Genomic DNA, 24,745 nt, shown 5'->3' on the forward strand with positions numbered 1-24,745 from the left:
TGTGGCCTGGGCCTGCTCATGAGGCCTTAAAGCCTGCTGCTTCCCCAGGCAGAGCCAAATTATCCAACCAAAGATGAGGCTTCCCAGGCCTGGCGTTAGGCTCCTGGCAAATGCAAACAGTTCAGTAACGGGTACCACGCCCCTCACACCCTATCTGTAGTTCCCCACCTCTGTTAAAACCAGTCTGCAGGAGTCAATAAAAATGTCACTGCGGAAAGTCAGAAAGAAAAGTTTGCATAATCTCTCAGCTACAGGGATACCACTGAAGCCACAATAAAGGTGGCGGCCAACACTGCCCTCTGCAAGCCTCCTTGAGGGAGAGTGTGCCTGCACCCTCCAGATTTATTTTATTTCCTCCTCAAGGACCTTGGTGGAATTCAGTACCCTCCGGGGAACAGAAGATCAAGATGTGCGGCCATTCGGGCTGTAATTAAATTTAATAGGCAGTTTATCCGGTTCGTAGGAAGATGACATGGACGTGAGGGACAGAGAGACGAGCTTGCGGCGGGAAGTCATTTTACAATAGAGTATCCATCTGGAAAAAAAGGCATTGCCCCGACCCAGCAAGTGTGAACGCCATCATCATCAACATCGCATGGGGTTACTTTATCACGCGCCTGGACCGAGTGAGAGAGAAGCCTGTCCCACCTTCTATTAAAAATAACGCAGGGCCGTCTTAACGGCATGTAAATCTAAGTCACTATTATGCAAACTGAAGGGAAGGGGCAGTTAATAAAACACAAAATAACCCTGTGTTTTATTATACTGGTTGCTGGAATCATAGGCGTGAGGCTTAAAATGGCTTGTATATTATCTTGCAGCTGCGGCGAGCGGAGGGCTCGGGCCTGTTCTGGTCGGGAATGAATGCGGTTAGGAGAAGCACTAAAGGGAAGAGTGGATTTTCAGCAGCATTTCTGGTGCGCTGGCAGGAAACACAGGGGGAAGGAAAAGGAGAAATTAAGACTGGAAGGAGCCGCCCATGTTGTGGTCTGAGGATCTCTGATGGGAAATGAGGCCAAGGCCGAAGAGGAAGGGGCAAGACTGCCCCTCAGATTTGCCCTCCTCCCTCGGCGGCCGAGTGGGAGCTGGGGGTGCTGCCTGGGCTGTGTGGAGTCTGGTCTGGGGGTTCTGAGGAAGCCCTTCGCCCAGGCAGGAGGCCGAGCAGGACCGCCAGCCGCCTTCCCAGAGTGCCGTGCGGCAGCAGCCCAAGGGGAGGAACCGCCATACTGCCCCCCAGGGCCATCTTTAGCGGCAGAAAAGCCCACCTCCACCTATGAAATCCAATTAAACGTCAGTTTCTGCCACACAAATGGACCCTTTCTCACTCCGGTTGGCTTCTCTGCTAGTGCGCTGCTTTTCTGACGGGCGCTACTTTCAGAAAAAGACCCTTAAAAGGAAGTGGAGTCAGCAGCATCTTTACAATCCCATTTGTGGGGGCTTCTGGGTACTACAGTGCTTTAAATGAGGCTATTTGCTGTGCTTTCTTAGCTGAGGAGGAAACACAAAATTTTATTTAAAAAATAAAGAGTTAAGGTACCCCTGGAATGCTGGGCACATCTGCAGAGGTGGCATCCTCCTTCTCTGTGCCTGAAGTCTTGCCTTTGACCACCCTGAGAGGCTGAAGGCCTTCCATATTTTATTTTTCAGAATGTTCCTGTCATCAGATTCCATTTTGCATATGTGGTTAATTTTAACAGCCCCTTACGGAGTCCTGGATGGTGCAGTTAATGTGCTCATCTGCTAACAGAAAGGCTGGGGGTTCAAGTCCACCCAGAGGTGCCTTGCGGGTGGTGCAAACAGTTAATATGCTCATCTGCTAACCAATAAGTTGGGGGTTCAAGTCCACCCAGAGGTGCCTTGGAAGAAAGGGCTGACAATCTACTTCCAAAAGACCACAGTCATGGAAAATTCTGTGGAGCACAGTTCTACTCGGACACACACAGAGTCGCCATAAGTCAGAATCAACTGAACAGCAACTGGTTACTGGTCATCTAGGGCTTATTTCAGAAACGCTGGTGGCATAATGGTTGAGAGCTACAGCTGCTAACCAAAAAGCTGGCAGTTCAAATCCACCAGGTACTCCTTGGAAACTCTATGGGGCAGTTCTAGTCTGTCCTATAGGGTGGCTATGAGTTGGAATCAAGTCGACGGCAGCAGGTTAATGTTAATGTTAGGTTAGGGCTTATCTCATGCCGGGCACTGTTCTAAGAGTTTTCTAATTGTCAATTCATTTTAACTCTCACAATACCCCTGTGAGGTAGGTATTATTATATCATCCCATTTGGCAGATGAGGAAGCTGAGGCCCAACGAAGTTGTGGGATTTGTATAAGATCCCATAGCTATTAAGGGGAGGATGCAGGGCTCACACTCAGGCAGTCGGGCTGCAGGGTCAGGCTCCACACAGCCCCTTATGCTCCATCACGGCTTCTACCTCCTGGTCCCGTAAAGCTTGCTGTGATTTCCCTCCTGGTTGTAAACTCTGGATGCTCCCAAGAGGCAGCTTAAAGATCCCAGCACCACTATGAAGAAAACGTCATGTGCCAGGCTGATTATTTCTTTGTGGTCAACAAACACGTTATCTAAATACCATGACGACATGGCCCTGGAATGTATCAAGTGGGGTATGTTTGCCAGTGGGATGACAAAGCACAGTGGACCCCAACCCATATGCTGCATTCTCCCCAGAACCGGACGCCTCCAGCAGATGGGGAGAAGGCCACTTGGCAGCCACCCTGTAACTCTGCCTGGGAATTTTTGCCCTATCTTGAAGACCTGGCTGGAGAGGACTCCCAGCAATGGGCAAGGGGAAGGAGGTAGGTAGGGAGGGTCTCTCCGGACCTCCATGCTTTTCCTGGCAGTCTGGCTGGAAACGAGGCCGATGCTGCCGGGATCTCCTGAGGCTAATGTTTTGGGGGTGCCCTGGACTGCCATCGTCTAAGATTCCTGGGCTGGGTCATGAGCCTGGAGGGGCTTCTCTGGACAGCTGCAGCCCCTTCACTCCCTGGTGGCCTCAGAGATTCAGGGACTTTGGTGGAGTGCAGAGGTAGGGTGAAGGGTGTAGACTGGGGTAGCAGAATTTTGGGGTGGTCTCAGCTGTTGTAAGGAGCCACTAGTGGCTTCTGGCACTCCAGAGGAACGTTCAAGAGGAGACCTCTTCCTTGCTCACCCAGTAGAGCCTTCCAGCTAGGTACGAAGCAGTCAAGGGGTCAACTTGCTTTTTCTTCTGACTAGAAACTTCCCTTGGCACTCTGTGGCCAAGGTCCACATACCTTATCCCAGCACAGAAATCCCCCAGGCAAGTTACTGCCTACCTATCTCCTCAAACTTAGCTCCTGCCTCCCAGCCAGCCCCATCTCTGCAAAACTTCTGGCGGCGTGCATGCTCTTCCCTCTGCTAGCAATGCCTTTCCCTGTTCCCACTGCCCAGCAGGATCCTGGGTACATAGCACAGGGGCTAGAGAACATTTTTCTTCAAGAGTGAGGACTTAGGCCAGCTACCAGAGGTTTCTATAAGCTCACAAGACTTGGGCCCATGTTTGATTTCCAGCCAGACTCTGCACTAAAGCTGCAGGCATGGCCGGGTAACAGTGGTACGCTCCCATTCTGCACACAGTAGGTCTACAGTCAACGTCAGCTGGATTAATGTTGGTTGGCCTACATGATACGGACAGGACAGGTATGCTTACTGGCTATGAAGCTGGAGAGCTCAGAAGTTAGGGGCTTGTTTGTGGTCAGAGAGCTGTGAGGTGGCTGAGCGGGGATCATGACCAAACTCTCCATGTCTCTCCTCTGAGGCCGACCTCCCTGAGTATCAGTTCGGATTGTCTGAGTGATCACAGATGTCAGTTTTCTAAAAAGAAAGGCAAACCCACAAAAGGCCACAGCTGCTCATGATACCCTGCCTTTTCTAAAGCACACGCCTTCTGGAAAGTCTTTGGGTGGTTTAATGAATCTGTTTGTGGTCATTTATCTGAGTAGATTATGGGCTCCTTAAATCTCCATAGCTCACATTCACGAGCTCCTCAGAGGGCATCTCACGTCCCGTTAGGCCCCGTGTGGTGATGAACGGCCACACATGGTCGCACAGTGGGACATGGGAACAGACGCAGCAGTGAGCAGGCAGCCCAGGCTGCAGCCGTGGTTTCTGGAAATGGCCCCTATTGCACACCCACCACTTCCGTTTTCCAGAATGTGGCTCTACAGAATGACAAGACATTCATAACAGGCCTGAGAGGAGGAGACCTGACCCTTTTGCAAGCTTCTTCTGTGCCAAATACCATGCAGGGGGCTCTGACATATCTTTCTCATTTAACTCCCCAGCGACGCCATCAGTTACTGTGAAAATTCCCAGCTGACAGCTGAAGAAGCTGAAGCTCAAAGTGAGAATGCAACTTTTCCAAGGTCACCCAACTCCTAAGGAGCACAGCCAAGACCTGAACCTGGGTCTGCGAGGCCCTAAAGCCCAGTGACATAATTGTTAGGGTTCAACCTAGGGAAGCCGAGTAAACTTTATCAGAGCTAGAACTTTCCTCTGGTTGGCTCCTGGATTCTATTTTGGAGGGCTCATCTATAAATAATCACTTTCCTGCTTGCCATATGGAATCTACCTACTCTTTTTTTTTTTTTTTTGGAGGAGGGTCACTGGTGCAAAACCTTCTCAAGGAGCTAGCTCTGAGTCGTGACGTGACGGTGAGCACCCTGCCAGGCCTGGGGGCCGGGGGTGGTGGGGCGTGTGTTTCTGCCTCCCCTATCTTTTCCTGCTGCCTTTTTGGGCCTGGCCATTTGTCCCAGATCTACCCTAATTAGGGAAGAAAAAGGAACTACTTTTTCAGAGATCTGGAGGTGGGCGGCTAGCTGCCTTCTTTATTCGTCTCTGCCCACTTATTCCAAAGGCACCTGACAAAGATGCCAGGCTGGTGAAGACGGCAGAAAGGTTCCTCACAGTGGAAGCAACTGCCAATCTCAAAACGGCTTCTTTGTAAAAAGTGCTTGGCTGGGAACTAAGAGCTTACAGGGAGTGTTTTATGGCTGCTGTTATTTATTTATGCCCTCGCCCACTTCCAGAAAGGATTTGAAGTTGCTTACTTTGAATTGTGGTGTTGGCGAAGAATATTGAATATACCATGGACTGCCAAAAGAACGAACAAATCTGTCTTAGAAGAAATACAACCAGAATGCTCCTTAGAAGCAAGGATAGAGAGACTGCGTCTTACATACTTTGGACATGTTGTCAGGAGGGATCAGTCCCTGGAGAAGGACATCATGCTTGGTAGAGTACAGGGTCAGCGGAAAAGAGGAAGACCCTCAATGAGGTGGATTGAGACAGTGGTTGCAACGATGAGCTCAAGCATAACAACGATTTTACGGATGGCACAGGACCGGGCAGTGTTTCGTTCTATTGTGTGTAGGGTCGCTATGAGTCGGAACTGACTCGACGGCTCCTAACAACAACAATGATAAAAACATATCTAGATATGGGTGCAGATAACAGAAAGGATGAGAAAAGCCAGACGAGAGACAGAATCAGAGCATCCCCAATCCAGCAAACAGGCAGTGTGCACTTTGGAGGAGTATGGGCCACCCCGTACTTGGGGGCTGCCCTCTGGAGGTGCAACTTGCATTTCTGTTCTTCCTGTTTGGGCAAGAGGTGCAGGAAAGTCCCCGTAAAATGCTTAGGAGGTCAGGTACCAGTTAAGGATCCATGGTGTTTTGAAACCAAAGAGGGGTGTATGGGAAGGGCCCCAGAGGCCCTTAAGGAAGTCCCTCTGTCTAAGGCCCAGAGACAGACCCTGAGGCTAGGATTTGAATGCAAGTAGCTTATTTGGAAGGAGATCCCAGGAAGCCCTGAAAGAAGTGTGGGAAGGGAGGCTGGCAAGGGAAAGCAGCTAGAAGAGATCATCACTGTGGGCAACAGGGCCTCTGTCTTGGTGGGGAGCTCTGACAGATGGTTTTGTTGTTGTTGTTAATTGCCATTGAGTCGGCTCTGACTCATGGCGACTCCATGTACAACAGAACAAAATGTTGCGTGGTCCTGCACCATCGTCACAATCGTTGGTATGCTTGAGGTTATTGTTGTGGCCACAGTGTATTTTGAGTGCCTTCCAGCCTAGAGGGCTCATCTTCCAGCACTATTTATTGGACAATATTCTGTTGGGATCCATAGGATTTTCACTGGCTTAATTTTCAGAAATAGATTGCCAGGCCTTTCTTCCTGGTCTTAGCCTGGAAATTCTGCTGAAACCTTCTACCATGGGTGACCGGGCTCGTATTTGAAATACCAGTGGCGTAGCTTCCAGCATCATAGCAACATGTAAACCACCACAGTACGACAAACTGACTGACAGACAAGTAGTGGTGAGAGACACTGTAGGGAACGCCTGGGATTTATCCTGTCCAAGGAGCAAGGAAGCTGAGGTATTTATCCACCAGCTGCTATTTATCATTGATTCGGGGCTGCTTCCAGGAGAATCCACGCCCACCTGTGAGCCAAGCACACCCCTGCAGCCATAGAAAGCTCTCAGGTAGAGTCTTGGGCGCCTTCAAGGTTACAGGCCATGGGGTTGTGGGCAGGGCCCTGACGGCAACCACTGCATCTTCCGGGAAGGCTGGGCAGGCTGGTGGCCCGGAAGCAGGTGAAATCAGATCTTGGGCAAAACAAGAATCTAAAAGAAGAAGCTGCTGCATTCCAGAGGGAGTCTTGGGCGAAGGGAAGGTAGTGGAGGCCCTGGCGGGGCTTATACGGAATCCTTGGTGGGCTTTCATGTCGGAAGGAGCTGTGTTGACTTACAGGGAGAGACCTGTCTAAGGGGCATTTTGGTCCCAGGCCCTGGGGGAGTCCGGGCCACACCAAGGCGTGTGTTCTAGAAGGAAGCAAGTGCTCTATGCTGTGTCTACCTTCCCCCCAGACTACAGTAGGTGCCATTCTACCTGGTTACCAGGTGGGTCAGGGCAGGGGGACCCAGCCACCTGTATAGTGGGAATTGACTAGGCCACACTAAGACATCCCTACTGGGGGAAGAAAGGAGGGGACCCCAGCTTACCATCACAAATAATCCCAGGTGTCATCACAGGTCTCTCACCTCATGACCTGGCTCCAAAGACTTCCAGGAGCCTTTTCCACTTTGAGAGTTCTCCTTTATTCTGTCTTTTGTGACAGTCTGCTTCTGTAAAGATTTACAGCCTTGGAAACCCCGTGGGGTCTCTATGAGTTGGAAATGATTTGACGGTAGCGGGCTTAGTTTTTTGGTTTCTGGGGCTAGAGGTTTGATTTACTCTTTTCCACCTGGATGACAACCACCTCCTAAGTAGATGTCTCCAATGGCTCCTGCTCCCTTCTACCTTGTTGACAGCTCTCTTGACATCTACTGGGTGTAGCACAGTGGTTAAAAGAGCTGCCCCTGGAGTTAGACTGTTCAGGTTCAAATCCTACCTCTACTACTTGCTGGTGATGAGACATGGGGAAAGTTATTTAGCTCTTTTATGCCTCAGTTTACTTATCTGTAATGTGGGGGCAACACTACCCACCCTCATAGAGTTCTCATAAGGAATAAAGAGTTAAGGTATCTAGAGTACTTTGGTCTGTTTCTGGGCCTTAGACAGAGGGACTTCCTTAAGGGACTCTGGGGCCCTTCCCATACACCCCTCTTTGGTTTCAAAACACCATGGATCCTTAACTGGTACCTGACCTCCTAAGCATTTTACGGGGACTTTCCTGCACCTCTTGCCAAAGCAGGAAAAACAGAAATGCAAGTTGCACCTCCAGAGGGCAGCCCCCAAGTACGGGGTGGCCCATACTCCTCCAAAGTGCACACTGCCTGTTTGCTGGATTGGGGATGCTCTGATTCTGTCTCTCGTCTGGCTTTTCTCATCCTTTCTGTTATCTGCACCCATATCTAGATATGTTTTTATCATTGCTGTTGTTAGGTGCCATTGAGTCAGTTCCGACTCATAGTGACCCTACGCACAACAGAACGAAACACTGCCCGGTCCTGTGCCATCCTTAAAATCGTTGTTATGCTTGAGCTCATGGGTACCCTTGTACACAGTAAATTGATAATGATGATGACGGTGACAATAAATAGATTCCTGATCACCAACTGTCAGTTTCTCTCCATTATTTACAGACTAAAGTACGAACTCTTCAGTTGTCATTTAAGACGGTGCAAGCCTTCCTCATTCTCACCTTCTGTTTGCTCTCAATACAACACAACCCCACCATTGCAGAGAACCTGCTTCTTCTGGTCTTCCCCCTGGATCCCTTCCCACGGCCCCAGCCTGAGCGGATTTTACCATTCCTTAGGAAAGGACTCACTCACCTAATACTCAGCCCAATGCAGTGCCCAGAACATAGTTGGTAATGAATAAATAGTTTTAAAAGAAAGAAACGATATGGTCCTCGGCATTGGTTAGTGATCACTTTACTTCTCTGTATCGCCAGCTATGCCTGGCATGGGACCAGGTCCTGGAGGAGTCAGCTCATACCCCGTAGGTGGATGTGGGATAGATGTCATTACCTGTCACATCGCTGCTGTCTAAATATGTCCAGGTCTCACCAGAGAAGCTGTTCATGAATGGTCTCATTGGATCCTCCTAGCCCTCTTCTGTTATCCCCATTTTACAGATGGGAAAAATGAGGCTGAGGGAAGTTAAATAACTTACTCAAAGTCACATGGCTGATCAGTGGCAAAGCAGGATTTGAACAATGTTAATGTTTCCAGTGCCCTTACTCTTGCCCTTGGTACATGGCACTGCCCTCCACTTCCTCTTGGAGTGCCTTTTCACCTCCCTGGTTAAAATGACGGCCCCCATAAGATGGCCAGCCTTGTTCTACTTCTGTGTCCCTGTTTGGTTAGGACTATGCTCCCCAAGCTCAATGAAGCCTCATCCACCAAGTCAAGCGTCTCCCTAGGCCTGACAGGCTTAGCCATTAGCTTCACAGATTGGCAGGTGGCACATGACAGTGTCTCTCTTCCCTGACACCTGTGGGCCCCAGAAGGTCATCCTGGTCCTTGCTACTCAAGGTACCACCCGTGGCCTCTGCTGTTCAGATCGTGGTCCTGGGTCCACAGCATTGGTGTCCCCCCGAAGCCTAACAGAAATCCAGAACCTCAGGCTCCACCCCAGACCTGCTGAGTCAGAACCCGTATTTCCCAGGTACATCACAGGCATTGAAGTTTGGGAGGCACTGCTCTAGGGTCTTCCTCTGCTTCTAACCAAAAAAAAAAACAAACCTGTTGTGATCAAGTCAATTCCGACTCATAGCGAGCCTATAGGACAGAGCAGCACTGCCCCATAGAGTTTCCATGGAGCGACTGGTGGATTTGAACTGCTGACCTTTTAGTTAGCAGCTGTAGCTCTTAACTGCCACACCGCCAGGGTTTCCCCTCTGCTTCTAGGTGAGCTGAAATCTTGGGTGTACCAGGCGCCCTTGCTGCGTAACCCCAGTGCCAGCCCTTCAGAAGCTGGAGCCACCCAGCTGTACCCCAGGCCTCAGCAGGAGCTCCAGTAGCCACATGCTCACCTGACTAGCCACTCCTGCATGGTCGAGCACCCATTCCTATAGGAAAACCCTCTGGGCTGCGCCATTCCTATTTCAGCTATAACCGAAGCACCAACATCTGCACGTGTGACTCTGTGTGTTCCCTGAGAATCGCTTCAAAGCCCCTCCTCTCACCTTTTAAAAAATTTTTTTGCATCACTGTTGCATCTTTTCATCTTCACGTTCTCTTATACTGTTCTCTTTCTAGCACACCGGTCACCAAATCAGCAAATGTCGCAATATTTGGCTCCTTTTTTTTTAAAGTTGACTAGCATCTTTTCAGAAGTCATTTAAAGAGGCCAGAACAACATGCCAGTTATATTCATTCATTCAACAAATGTTTTTACTGGGTGTTTATTACGTGATACGCACTGTGACTGGATACATACAGTAGGAGCCCCGGTGATGCGAACGGTAGCACTTGGCTGCTAACCAAAAAGGTTGATGGTTTGAACCCGCCCAGCGGCTCCATGGGACAAGACCTGGTGATCTGCTCCCATAAAGACTACAGCCTAGAAAACTTTACGGGGCAGTTTTACTCTGTCACATGGGGTGGCTATGAGTCATAAGTGACTCGACAGCACCCAACAACAAAACACATATGCAAAAATCACTTAAGAAATGAAGGTCCCTCACAACAGCTCCACTGGTACATCCTAGACCAGTCAACATGTGCCTCTTGCCTCTTGATCCCACCTTCTCTATTCTCCTTTCTAACCTGTTAAAGCCATTCCTAGCAGAACACCAGGGGGCAGAGGGCATCATCCACTCATGCAGGCAGGGTCACACCTACCCTGTGCTTTTCCAGGCTCTGGTTTATGTAACACACACCTTCTCGCACTGGCCTAGGGGATGGCTCCAGTCATCTTTGTTGAATCTTACAACTGGATCGGTGTTTTTAAAAGATTGATCTCTTGATCTCTCTGGGTTCCCACTGGCCTCTGTACAGGTGTCTGCCACGACATGTGCATGACTGCTTTTCTTTTCTTCTTCACCAGTCACAAGTCCCTGAGACCAGTGACCCTATATTACTCATCCATGTCGCTGGTGCCTAGCACCAAAACCAGTTGCCACTGAGTCAATTTCAACTCATGGCGGCCTCGTGTAGGTCAGAGTAGAACTGTGCTCCAAAGGGTATTCAATGGCTGATTTTTTCAGAAGGACATCACCAAGCCTTTCCTCTGAAATGCCTCCGGGTTGACTCAAACCGCCAACCTTTTGGTTAGCAGCCAAGCACACTGTTTACACCCCACAGGGCCTGGCATACAATAGGTGCTCAATTAATATTTCTTGAGTGAATTCAAAACGGTCTGACTGAATTGGAAAAAACTCTTATCCTATTCAGTGATTGCCCAAGATCACCACCCGAGGAAGGTGGCCATCTCGTACCCTGCTCCACTGACACGTGCCTCCTGGGCCGAGTCTGGGTGGAGCGTGTACAAAGTGTGTGTGTGTGTAAGGGCCTGTGTTCATGCCCCTGGTGGCTGGGGGTGGAAGCGTCTCTTACCGTGGTATATTTACCCAGCTGGCAGAGCGAGGGGAAGGTTTCCTGGTGAGCTTTCCGGATCGTCTCTGTGAGATCGTCCAGCTCCGCTGTCATCTCGTAGCTTTCTGTGCATTCCTGCTTCGAAGGCTCCTTCTTCTTCTTGTTTCTGTCATTCCTGACAGCTGGAAATGAGACAGAAGGCAAATCAGGGGTTACAAATGGCTGGGGCTGCACTGCCTGAGCCAGAGGGCCACCTCCCAACACCACCTTGGAATTGTTGAACACATCACACAGAAAGAGTGGGAAAGGGTGGTACAGAAACACCCGCCATGAAAAGGAATCTGGCAACCAGAGGAGCCCCGGCAGAGACCAAGGTGCGTTTCCGGGTGTGCACACGCAAATAGATTCTCATGGAAAGCTTCGGCTCACCCAGAAGGCTTAGGGTGTGGGTTTCTGTTTAGAGAATTTCCAACGTGGACCAGATTCCTTGAAGAGAGAAGCATATTTTTCCCAAGCACCTTTCTCTCCACTTCCAGATGGTTTGGCCTGAGAGACATAAAGAAACCACTTTTGCCTGAAGATGAGGTCCCTGAACAAAGCCCCTGGTGCTTCATAATTGGGAATTCTTAGTTAAACATTTTGGGTTATTTCTTTGCTTTTTAGTTTTCTGAATAAACTGGCACTTTTGAAGGAATCCATCACGGGGGGATAGGGTGATGCTTTTGTTCCTCAATTTTTGTTTCCTAAATGGTCTGTAGTACAACCAGAATGCTCTTCAGATGCAAGGATGGCAAGACTATGTCTTATACTTTGGACACGTTACCAGGAAGAATCAGTCCCGGAAAAGAACATCATGCTTAGTAAAGTAGAGGGCCAGCGAGGAAGAGGAAGACCCTCAGCGATGTGGACTGACATGGTGGCTGCTACAATGGGCTCAAGCATAACAATAATTGTGAGGATGGCCTAGGACCGGGCAGCATTTTGTTCTGTTGTACATAGGGTTCTATGAGTCAGAGCTGACTCGACAGCACCTAACAACAACAAGAAGTTTTCATTAATCATATAGTCTTTTGTTATGTATAAAGTCATTAAAAATAATCGAGATATTATGAAGTCCTCAGCCTGGAACATCATTCATTCATTCATTCGTCCATCGGTTCATTCGCAGCCACACAACTTCATGTCTTATCCGCCCTACCTGACTCTCAGCAAGTGTGTGCCTTGGCACACCCCCCAGCCCGAGCACAGAGCTGGGCACGTGCCAGGCCCAGGGCCCGGTGCTGTGGAAGCCAAGCTTCCTCCCACGGCCACAGACTGCTCAGATGACTTCCAATCCAAATGTAACTCAAAGCTCTACCCTCTGGCTCGGATCTCCTGGGGAAGGAAATCGAAGCTCAGGGAGGTGGACAGGTGTAATGAGACCACACCGATGGCCTCCAGGGACCCAGGAGCTGGCCAGGCTGCACCTGGCTTGGCTGTGTATGTCACCACCAAGACTTGGAGCCTGAGCCGCAGAATGACCAGGGCAGAATTTGATCTGCTCTAAGAGGATTTGGCCTGGGTTTTCTCAGTGAGTACTCACAGGGGTGACTTGAGAACTGGCGGTTCCCTGCGTCTACACTGTGAGTATTCCAAGGCTCTGTTTGTTTCCAAGGAGCTATTGGTGGATTTGAACTGCCAACCTTTTGGTTAGTAACTGTAGCCCTTAACCACTACACCACTATGGTTTCCAAAATATTAAGCATCTCCTTCCAGCTGGAATTGAACCTAAGAATGTCCACACATTTGAACCTAAGAATGTCTCCAGTCCTCCACTGTACCAGGTGAGCTATCGAAGGGTGCAAATGAAAGAAGCCAGTCACAAAAGACCATATATTATATGACTGCATTTATATGAAATGTCTAGACTACACAAATCCATAGAGTCAGAAAGTAGATTAGTGGTCGACAGGGGATTGGGGGGCGGGGTGGGGGGAGGGATAGGGAGTGATGCTGGAGCCCTGGTGGCCCAGCGATTAAGAGCTTGGCTGCTAACCCAAAGGTCAGCAGTTTGAGTCCTCCAGCCACTCCTTGGAAACCCTATAGGGCAGTCCTACTCTGTCCTATAGAGTCGCTATGAGTTGGAATCGGCTCGACAGCAATGAGTTTTGGGAGTGATGGTTAGTTTGTATGGGGTTTCTTGGAGGTGATGAAAACGTTCTGGAATTAAGATACTGGTGATGATTGTACAACCTTTGAATATGGTAAACCACCAAAAAAAAAAAAAAATCCGTTGCCATCTAGTCAGTTCCAACTGATAACGACCCTATGAGACAGAGTAGAACTGCCTCATAGGGTTTCCAAGGCTGTAATCTTTGAAGGAGTAGGATGTCACATCTTTCTCCCACAGAGCAGCTGGTGGATTTGAACTGGTAACATTTCAGTTAGCAGCAGAGCGCTTAACTACTATGTCACCAAGGCTTCTGAATGTACTAAAAACTGCTTTAAAACAGTGAACTTCACGTTATGTAAACATTATCTCAACAAAACAACCAGTTCCCTGATGGAGGCCAGAAGTCACTAAACACTAGGATCAGCTCTGACTAGAACCACCACCCAAGATGGCGCCGATGAGCACTTGAGAACACAGCAGTAACAGCCATACCTTCACTGGCTGCTTAGCAAAGGCCATCTGCTGCCTTAGGCAATTTCAGAATTCTAGCTTATTAAATCCTCACAGTAATCTGGGTGAGGTGGGCATTATAATCCTACTTCTACGCTCCAGGAGGAGTCCTAGTGACGTAGTGGTGAAGAGCTACAGTTGCTAACCAAAAAGGCTGGCAGTTCAAATCCACCAAATGCTCCTTGGAAACTCTATTTGGAAGTTCTACTCTGTCCTATAGGGTTGCTATGAGTTGGAATTGACTCAATGGCAACAGGTTTTTTTTTTTTTTTTTGGTGTATACTCAAGGAACCTGAAGTTCAAGTTCACTCTCTTTGAAAGTAGTAGAGTCAGGATTTTTGTAGAAAATACAGAAAAGCAGAGAGAAGAACCATAAAAAAACGATCACCCATAACTCTGTCCCAGGCAGCTCTGGACTCATAGGCGCTCAGCTATACTGACTCCCACTTACCAAAGGCCCCCCTGGAAAACCAGGGCTCAGGTGTTTATGTGGAAGGGTGGAGACAAGGAGAGATAGGGAAAGAAGGCGAAGAGAGGGAAGAAAGAACCTCTGTCAGCTACTGCTATGGAGTGTCTGAACCAAGCCAAGAAAGTCGAGGTGAGCTATGCTGGGAAGGGACCTACAGACGGGCACCAAATGGGGGGACCCAGCGGGGTTGTGCAGTGATGATACCCACCATTTGCAAAATAACAGCTGTAGAGCCACAACGTCATCTACTGTGCTTTGGGGTCCAAATTTGAAGCACTCTTAGCAGCTGACCCGTTGCCAGGGGACGAAAGCATAAACTCACGCTCCTTCCAGACCTCTCCTGCCCTCCCAGAGCAAAGTCTCACCACCACTGTCTCTGTGACTAAAGGGCCTGTGGGAATACTGGAAACTCCTCGGCAACTGCAAAATGCAGTAAACCCTCTGGTGCTCATGGCCCAATTACGTAAAGGTTCATAAGTTGATGGACAAATTCTCTAAACACGTGGCCTCAGCAGCTGCTGCGCCCAATGGTTTTAAAGTGCTTGTGGAACGCAGACACAGAATTTGGGCCAGGCGTGAGGGCAGCTGCCAAGAACCACCAGAACTGAGGAGAGGAGGCAGTATACAGGGGGTTACGCAGGTGTGGCGGCTGTCGGCCCTCTGAGGGGCACAGGGCAGGAGAGGTCGAGGTGGAGCAGGGCCGCCTACCTCTAGACCACCAGTGTGGGGCAAGGTGGGGACTCAGAGGCTGCAGTGGGAGCCAGGTCTGGGCACAGTTGCCAGCTCCACGGTCTACCCCTGGAGCCCACCCCAGAGGAGTCAGCTCACCTCAGACCACTCAGTGCCACCTCACAGGGACATCTGGATGGTGTGCCACCAGGAAGGGGTTAGTCTATGGTGCAGGCCTATTTAGGTTAGATGTTACACAGGAAAGAGAAGTTCAGAATGGAAATGAGAGACCCTGAACACTGAGGACTGGGGGGGTTGTCTGATGGAGTCTCTGGGTGTAAGTGGGAAAGGAGGCTTGCCATAAAAAGTGATGCTTTTTTGTGTATTATGAGACACAGCTGAGCACAGTAGCCAAGTGTGGTTAAGAGGCCGTGTACCTTCTGCATCACTGACAGGAAGCACAGCCTTTGGTAAGGTACTCATCCTTCTGGTAGCAGCTCCAAATGAGCCAGTAGACTCATCTGTTTATTCACTCATTCATTCAGCAAATACTGAGCATCTACTACACACAATCTACCAGGGGAATAAAATGGTGAGCAACACAGAAACCATGCCTGCTGCCATGGAGCTCACACATGGCAGGAGACAGACGTTGTTGTTGTTGTGTGTGTCAAGTTGATTTCAATCCATAGAGACGCCATGTGACAGAGTAGAACTACCCCATAGGGTTTCCTAGTTTGTAAGCTTTATGGAGGCTCAGGGTGGGCTAGAACCGCTAAACTTTTGGTCAGCAGCCCAGCACTTAACCCTTGCACCACCAGGGCTCCTTAGACAGAGGTTAACTATATCATAATAGCAATTGGTAGTAATAATGATAAGAAGAAGGATACTGGCATTGCTATGTTTACCATATTTTATGCAAATAACACGCACCTTCTTTGTTTGTTTGCCAACCGCTCCCTCCTGCCTGGACGTATTTTTGCAAACCACTATGCTAATTTTTTTTTTTTTTTTTTACAGCAACACGTAAAACAAATGGAGAAGGCTCATGTTATTTGTGTAAAAATACAGTATACGTACTGTGATTTATATAGTGAAGCATTATTATAATACTGAAAATATTAATTATAGCTATCTACTCGTCTAAGCATTTTATTCACATTAGGTCATTTATTCCTCACAACAACTTTATATGGCCGAACTATCATTATCATACCCATTTCACAGATTAGAAAACCAAGGGACAGAAAGGTGGGTAACCTACCCAAGACCCTGCTTCCTGTAAGGGACGTACAGCGCAGAGGGCCCCTTAACCACTGTGCTCTGCTGTGCCTTCTCACACACACAGGACTCCATGGTGTAGTAAGTGCAATGATGGATGCTACAGGGAGCTCTGAGTATGTATTACTGGGTGGGGGGATGGTAGCAGGGGTCCAGGATAGGGAAGCTCACTCTGGGGAAAGGGGAGGGTGAGATGAGAGAAGAGGTGGGATTGGGGGCAGGGAGATGGTGGCCCTCTTCTTTCAGAGCCTGGAATACATAATTGCTGCTCAGCCCCAAAGGCTCCCTGTGATGTTTCACAGCCAGTCTCTTCTCGCCCTCATATTCACCGGTATATGTGTGATGGACCTGGGGATTTGCCAAGCTGCTTGCAGGCACAGCCCAGCCCTGGGAAGGAATGCGGAGGCAGGACAGGGTCACAAACTGTCACACCTGCATGAGAGCCCCCGTCATGATGGGGCCAGTCACCAATCTACATGGCCCTCCCCTCAAAGTCCGTGCTATCTGGAAGTCATGGGCTCTATTTTACCTGTTCTTGCATCCCTAGGGCTTAATGCAGTACCTGGCCCACAGTGGGGAGTCAAGAGCTGTGTTGTGAATGACAAGGTGAACAGATGAATAAATGTGGAACCCGTCAGCTGAACGTGGCGACTCAGCTCACCTGAGCTTCCTTCTCCCAGAGACACAAGCCGTCATTACCACCTCAGGCTGCTCAGGGGAACCACTAGCCACTCCCCACCTCTACACTGGTGGCCAGGAGGCTGATAAAGCTGGCAGTGCATCCAGAGGGACACAAACGTGGTTTACGCACCTGGGAGGGCCGGGCCCAGTGTCTGCAAAGTGCTTCTTGGATGAAAGGTGCTCCATAAAATATCAAGTATTCTCCTTGTGAGGGGCTAAGTGCTGCAAATCAGATTTGGTGGCATAAAAGTAACATATTTATGATCCACTATCATATTGCAAATGAAATGAATGTAATAAAAGTGTCACTTATACAAATACCCCTGATGTACGGATCCCGACCTATGAATATGAAAACAGACACCCAAGCACTTTTATTTAAATGTCTAATCATGGAAATAAATGAAGTCATGTTCATTTTAATGTGTGCACTTGTGCACGTATCTAGAATATTGATTTCCATGCACACAATAAACATTTAACGCAGGAGACCTGCAAAAGATGTCGATTCTGCTTGGACTCAGGAAGAGAGAGAATCGACGCTTAACTAAAAATTCCTTCACGTCAAAAAAAGAACCCAATCCACAGTGTTTTTGTCCAGAGAGTTCTCTATATTGAGCTTAGCAAAGGAAGCGTAATGGTCTATTTATTCTTGCTTGAAAATTAAAGTCTGGGAGTCATTCATCCTGACTCTTCAGCTCCTTGCTAAGTGCAAGAATAATGGGTCACAGTTTGGTAATTAGAGCTATCTGCTTGTCGTGAGTGGGGGAGGGCCTGTACCTACCACTCTATTTCAAAAGAAACCACAAAAATATAGTTCAATCTTACTTTAAATATCATTTTTTTCTGAACCAATTATGTAGATAAGCAATCTGTGGATTTGGTGGCAGGTGTATCTACTAATAGTAGAGGTATACTTTTCCCATCATTTAAGGATTTCGGGGGCTGGTTCTCAAGTATTTGGAGTCTCTTGGTAGTATAAAGGAGCCCTGGTGGTGTAGTGGTTAAGAGACGGCTGCTAAGCAAAAGGTGGTTAGTGAATCCACCAGCTGCTCCTTGGAAACCTCATGGGGCAGTTCTACTCTGTCCTATAGGGTCACCTGCTGTGAGTTGGAATTGACTCAGCAGAATTGGGTATGTTTTTTTTTTTTTTTTTTATGGGTTTGGGTGGTGTAAACGGTAATGCACTCAGCTGATAACTGAAAGGTTGGTAGGTTCCAGTCCACCCAAAGGTGCCTCTTAAAAAAAAAACCAGCCATTGAAAACCCTACAGAGCACAGTTCTACTCTGACACACATGGGGCCGCCATGGGTCACAGTGCATTTCATGGCAGCTGGTTTTTCTCAAATATTTAGCATAGCAGGTCTTGTTGTAAAACTGGGTAGAATTGTGGTCTGAATACTACCTCAACAGCACATTCTTTGTGATGGTGGGCACGTGTCTTTTTTCCTAACACAGAGCTGCTGCTTGAAGGCTACTTGCATATTTAAACAAATAGGTACAGGAAGAAGATGGCAGGATGTCAGTGAAGGAGGCTGCAGCTACGTTTGCTCCGTCACAAAGAGTCACATGTCTTTTGGACACAATAGAGGGCACTGAGTGTCCAGTGAATGAATAAAGCACCCTGCTTCCTTGGGCCTCCATTTTTGGGTTTTGAAATGGACATCAAAATTGCATCCTCAGAGGATGGCTCCGGGCACCCAACGCACGGGCGAGGTCTTGCAAAGGCCACGTGATGCCCTGTACAACTGAACAGTGTAAGGGATAACTTAATATTCTTAGTGCCAGCGACCCAGGGCAGAGCCTATTGTGAATTTTTACAGAATATTCGGTAATGCGAGTCTTGGGGGAACCGGTCTGGATGTAGCATTCTGAGAGTTTAGCAAGGAGTCCCTGGATGTTCCAAACGGATTACGGTCGACTACTAGATGTGGCTCAAACCCACCCAGTGGCGATGCAGAAGAAAGGCCTGGCAACCTGCTTCTGTAAAGATTACAACCAAGAAAATCCTACTGAATTCAGTTCTACTCTGTACCACGTGGGGGTCACCATGAGTCTGAATTGACTTTAGGGCAACAGATTCATTTATTTTTTATTTTACCAGCCAGCGTAGCTCAGTTTCTTAAAGTCATTCAAAGCACTTCTGGAGTCAGAATGTAAGGCTGCCAAGTACTTTCTCCTCTCTCGCTAAGTGGTGTGTTATGCTAATAAAACTCTCAAAGCAGTTTTACACACATGCTCCTCTTAGTGATGGCTTTTAGACATGGAGAGTTTGACCTCTCTTAGAGTGGACATTGTTTCCTTTGTGTTGTCATTCCAGATACTTCTCTCTGCCTCTGTCTGGGCTGATGTGGGCAGCACTGCTGTGCTGCTGTCATTTTGGGGCAGGCCTGGGGGTGGCCATCCTTGCAAGGCAGGTGATTTGGAGCTTAGAGGTTCTGTTTTAAGTGACAAATCTTTGTCTTTGGACAAGGTCCTTGCATGAAGTATTGGAAATATTCTAGGGGCAGCCTCAGAGAAAAGATGGATAGAGCAGAAGCCTGACGATCAGTAGCTGAGAAGCTCTTCCCTGCCCCTGCGACGCTTCCCTTCCTCATTGACGGTACTTCCTTGTCCTGTTCCCTCTGGCAGCAATGGGCTACTATCAATGTCTGCTTTGCTTAAGTCTTGTCCACAGTAGGTGGACATGTGTCCTCGACTTTGTGCTTTTGACAGAACTGTCCAACATGGATGCAGCCTAAGAAGGCCTTCACCAATGGCATAAACCCAGCTCCCCTGTTGCCATCGAGTCAGCTCTGACTCCAGGTGACCCCACGTTTGTCAGCGGAGAACTGTGTGCTGTAGGGTTTTCAACGTTTGATTTTTTCAGCAGGAGATTGCCCGGCCCTTCTTCTGAGGTGCCTGTGGGTATACTTAAACCACCAACCTTTCGGTTAGCAGCTGAGCATGTTAACAGTTTGTACCACCCAGGGACTGCCTATGGCATGGAACTGAGAGTTAAAAATGGAAATTTAACACACTGAGGCTGTTTCTCTCCTTTTTAACCAGGAGTGAACTCACACACCTACTATGCGATTAGTTTATCGTGTTTTTAAAAACTTCCCATTTAGAAAAGTTCAGTATCTTCTTCCATAATCCATTTTTATGGGCAGGAAATTCTTGGTCGTATTTAGCTGAAGTTCGTTCTGGTGAAGACTAACCTGACCCTGTGTGTCTGAAAGACTGTTTAGGGGATCTTTTTTAATGTCTTTGTAAAAATACAGGAAGTCTCAGATTCAAGGATAGTCTTAAAATAAAGTCCACACATATCTAGTGCAGAAATGCTAAGCAGAAATCCACGCACTTGCCTTTAAATTTCTTTCATGGAGTAGGCCTGAGCCACCTTTCAAAAACAAAAACAATATGTGATTGGGGTGGGGGGAGAGGGGAAGGATAAAAGCTTAAAAAGAAATTTCCCAGCAGAAGACTACTCCAGATAAGCCTACCTCTTGCTCTGAGTCATATATATTCTTCAGAGGAAGTTATGGGCTTTCAAATATTAAACAATAATCTCTATCAAGATAAATTCTAATGGCCAGATTTTTCACTTCCTACTGTCCTCTAACATCGATTTATTTTCAGAAAATGAATGGAAGTTTTCCTTGACACTCTTTAATTTTCCTCTGAAATTTTTTTTAGAAAATAAAAATGAAGTACTTTTCTCAGGTTGCCAAAGGCTCTGAGAAGAAGCCTCAGTGATTCCTCCAGGGGTGTAAGGCCCCTTGGGAAACCATGCAAAACTGTGCGTGGAAAGGAATGGAGAGCCAGCAACGTGGGCTGTGTTTGTGTGGCCTCTCAACTGAAAAAATGGCCCTATTTCTCTATACTTTCCTATACCCAGGCCCTTGGCATTGTGACTTGGCAGCTCCTCCAGTCAAGAGGTGGAGACTATTCCCCACCCCTTGAATTTGGACTGGCCCTATAATTTGCTTTAGCCAGCATAATTCAGTGACAGGTCTAAGCCTAGACCTCAAGAGGTCTGGTACACTTCTGCTTGACCCCTTAGGACCTTACCACTGCTGTATGAAGAAGCCTGAGCTACCCTGCTGGAGAATGAGAGACCTTGAAGGGCAGGACCCAGTTGTCCCAGCTCAGACTGTCCTAGATCAGCCTATAGCCAACCCACCTCTAAACCCGGCAGAGAGCTCAGGCAAGTTTAGCAGAGTTGCCTACCAATCTACAGCTGACCACAGACTCCTGAGTGAGCCCAGAAGTACCACTCAGCTGATCTACAGTCTTGTGAACAATAATAAATGTTCATTGTCTTAAGCTGCTGAGTTTTGGGCTGGCTTGTCACACAGCAATAGCAGACTGATACAATCGGTAAAGAGTGAGGTTACACAAGAGTAGCACACGCCCAATGTTCTTTTGCCCCATAGTGTATCTGAATCAATGGCTGTCTTTATTCAGTGTTAAAGAAAACAACTTGCCATTCCTTCAACTCAAGGTTCAAGATCCTGGTCACATCCATTATAACAGATGGAAATTATGCAGCTGTTCCCATGAGTCTTAAATAACATGAACGATACACTGCACACATGGAAGGGCACGGGTTAAAATTAGAGAGCCCTGTATTTTAGTTCCATCATTTACTAACTGTGCAACCTTGGAACAGTGACTCAATGTCTATGAGCCTCAGTTTCCTCATCTGAAAATCGGGACACTAATTTCTGTCCATCATAATAGGATCCTCATATATATTTAGATGCATAAATGATTGCAACACAGTGTTACACGTACTAAAATAGTGGACATCCCACACTGATTCATTTACTCAACAAACATGTACTGAGTCCTGTTGCTACTGAGTCAGATAAAGTATAGGTCCTCCCTCAATCAATAAAATTCATGTGACATATAATAGATATTATAATAGTTTAATATAAATGGGATGCATTGGAAAATGAAATGTTAAGGCAGCAGTGGAGGAAGAAAGGATGAAATGAAGTAAACAAATGATAGAAGGGAGAAACAGAGGGAGGGAAGAAAAGAAAGAAAAGGAAAAAAGAGGAGGAAGAAAAAGGGGGGGGGAGGGAGGGAGAAAAAATAAAAATTTTATCTAAGTATATGCACACCCATGTTTATTGCAGCACTGTTTACAATAGCAAAAAGATGGAAGCAACCAAGGTGCCCATCAATGGATGAATGGATAAATAAATTATGGTATATTCACACAATGGAATACTACGCATCGATAAAGAACAGTGAGGAATCTGTGAAACATTTCATAACATGGAGGAACCCGGAAGGCATTATGCTGAGAGAAATTAGTCAGTTGCAAAAGGACAAATATTGTATAAGACCACTATTATAAGAGCTTGAGAAATAGTTTAAACTGACAAAAAAACATTCTTTCACGGTTACGAGATGGGGGAGGGAGGGAGGGTCGGAGAGGGGCACTCACTAATTAGACAGTAGATAAGAACTACTTTAGGTGAAGGGAAAGACAGCACACATACAGGAGAGGTCAGCACAATTGGACTAAACCAAAAGCAAATAAGTTTCCTGAATAAACTGAATGCTTCGAAGGCCAGCGTAGCAGGGTCAGGGGTCTGGGGACCATGGTTTCAGGGGACATCTAAGTCAATTGGCATAATAAAATCCATTAAGAAAACATTCTGCATCCCACTTTGAAGAGTGGCGTCTGGGGTCTTAAACGCTAGCAAGCAGCCATCTAAGATGCATCAACTGGTCTCAACCCACCTGGATCAAAGGAGAATGAAGAACACCAAGGACACAAGGTGATTATGAACCCAAGAGACAGAAAGGGCCACATGAGCCAGCGACTACATCATCCTGAGACCAGAAGAACTAGATGGTGCCCGGCTTCAACCGATGACTGCCCTGACAGGGAACACAACAGAGAACCCCTGAGGGAGCAGGAGAGCAGTGGGATGCAGACCCCAAATTCTCATAAGACCAGACTTAATGGTCTGACTGAGACTAGAGGGATCCCGGTGGTCATGGCCCCCAGACCTTTTGTTGGCCCAGGACAGGAACCATTCCCGAAGCCAACTCTTCAGACATGGATTGGACTGGACAATGGGTTGGAGAGGGATGCTGGTGAGGAATGAGCTTCTTGGATCAGGATGACACTTGAGACTATGTTGGCATCTCCTGCCTGGAGTGGGGATGAGAGGGTGGAGGGGGTTAGAAGCTGGTGAAATGGACAGGAAAAGAGAGAGTGGAGGGAGAGAGCGGCCTGTCTCCTTAGGGGGAGAGTAATTGGGAGTGTGTAAAAAAGGAGTGTGTAGCAAGGTGTATATGGGTTTTTGTGTGAGAGACTGACTTGATTTGTAATCTTTCACTTAAAACACAATAAAAATTATTAAAAAAAATTTTTTATCTAAGGCAAGTCCAGCGCTCCAGCCTAGTGTCACATAACTGGAGATGAAGGGGAAGAGAGAGGGTAGGTGAACTGGATGTACAGTTTTTAAACTTTTAATGGGCTCATCTCTTGTGGCAGAACTTCCCATCTGAACTTGGCTTAGTAAACAGATGTGACCACGTTTACCCCTTGGGATCCAACTTATTCAGGTATTGCTTCACACACTTGAAGAATTTCTGCCTGAGCCACCCATGTGTCAACAAGGTGTATAGGAGAGAGACAGATGGCTTGCGAGCTTGCCTGATGTTTGCCAAATACCCTATTTAAGATATTAATGCACAAAAGTTTCTGCCTATCGTCAAATAGATTTTATAAATCTGACTCCTTAGAGGTCTGGTCTACATGAGGATGTGTGGGTGTTTATGTTACATATTTAGTTTAATTGAAAGACTTTCACTTTATGGCATTTCAAATGGCTTATGCCAGCCTGTACACCCTAAATGATTCTCATTGGGGTAATTGAAGCACTAAGGTTTCTAAAAGTCTTCAGAATGACCAGAGTAAGTGTAAATCTTGTTCAGTAGAGATTTGTTCTAAATGTATTCTATTAATTTTAATTTTTAGAGAGTTGGCAATCCATGTATGAGAGAGATAATAGCCCATTATTGATATGATTAGTCAATTAACCATAACCTCCTTTCCTATTCATTCTGGATAAATTCTGAAGGTTAGTTTAGCTCTCAAGGATATCATAGAAAGGATTCTTCCAAGAGGTGGTAAGATGACCACTGAAGTCTTTTTTAACTGCAAGTTTGTTTTCATCCAACCATCTATCCATCCATCCATCTGTCCATTTATCTAGTCCATCTGTCATTCCCCAACTGTTCATATATACGGCTGCCCATCCATCTGTTCATAGATCCACCTGTTCATCATTTCATACATTCAGCTGTCCGTCTGCTCATACATCCATATAGCTACCCATTTGTCCACATTTTCATCCACTGATTTGTCCATCTACCTGTCCATCTGTTTGTCTATCTGTCCATGTTTTCATCCATTTACCCACCCCCCATTTCATCCATTCCACTGTCCATTCATCTGTTCATATGTGCGTCCATTCATCTGTTCATATATGCATCCATTCATCCATCTATATGTCCATTCATCTACCCATCTGCCTGTCCATCTGTCTGTCCACCCATCCATCCATTCATCCATCCATACATACATCCATCTATTTATTTATAAATGCATACATTCAAATAGTTATTGAGTACATGACATTATGCCTGGCACTGTGTTAGAAGCTAAGGAAACAAAACAGACTCATAGTCCAGTAAAAGAAACCACCACCTAAACAATAACTACCATGAGCTAGACGCCAGAAAGGAGATAGTTATTCATTGACTCAAGCAAGAGGAATGCAAAATCAAATAAAAGATAGTCAGTGCCCCTGAGGAGTCAGTTGTGAGACGGCACTTAGTCCCACAGGTGAAGAAGTTGATTGCTAAACCTGTAGAGGTTATGAAAAGCATCACAGAAGAAGGAAATCTTAAGCTAGCTCCTGAGTCTCCTAGGTCTTATTCATT

The 24,745-nt window shown here is 47.2% G+C and overlaps 1 protein-coding gene across 3 annotated transcripts in view; it reads right to left on the minus strand.

Moving 5' to 3' along the window:
* RARB (retinoic acid receptor beta) overlaps positions 1–24,745 on the minus strand; it is a 195,253-nt gene that overhangs the window by 18,616 nt on the left and 151,892 nt on the right. For all 3 annotated transcript variants that reach the window (XM_049870929.1, XM_049870931.1, XM_049870930.1), the window contains exon 4: positions 11,046–11,206. In XM_049870929.1, the coding sequence (XP_049726886.1) occupies positions 11,046–11,206 (161 nt within the window). The remainder of the gene's footprint in view (positions 1–11,045; positions 11,207–24,745) is intronic.

This window comes from Elephas maximus, chromosome 27 (assembly GCF_024166365.1).
Source record: "Elephas maximus indicus isolate mEleMax1 chromosome 27, mEleMax1 primary haplotype, whole genome shotgun sequence".
NCBI classification, from domain to species: domain Eukaryota; kingdom Metazoa; phylum Chordata; class Mammalia; order Proboscidea; family Elephantidae; genus Elephas; species Elephas maximus.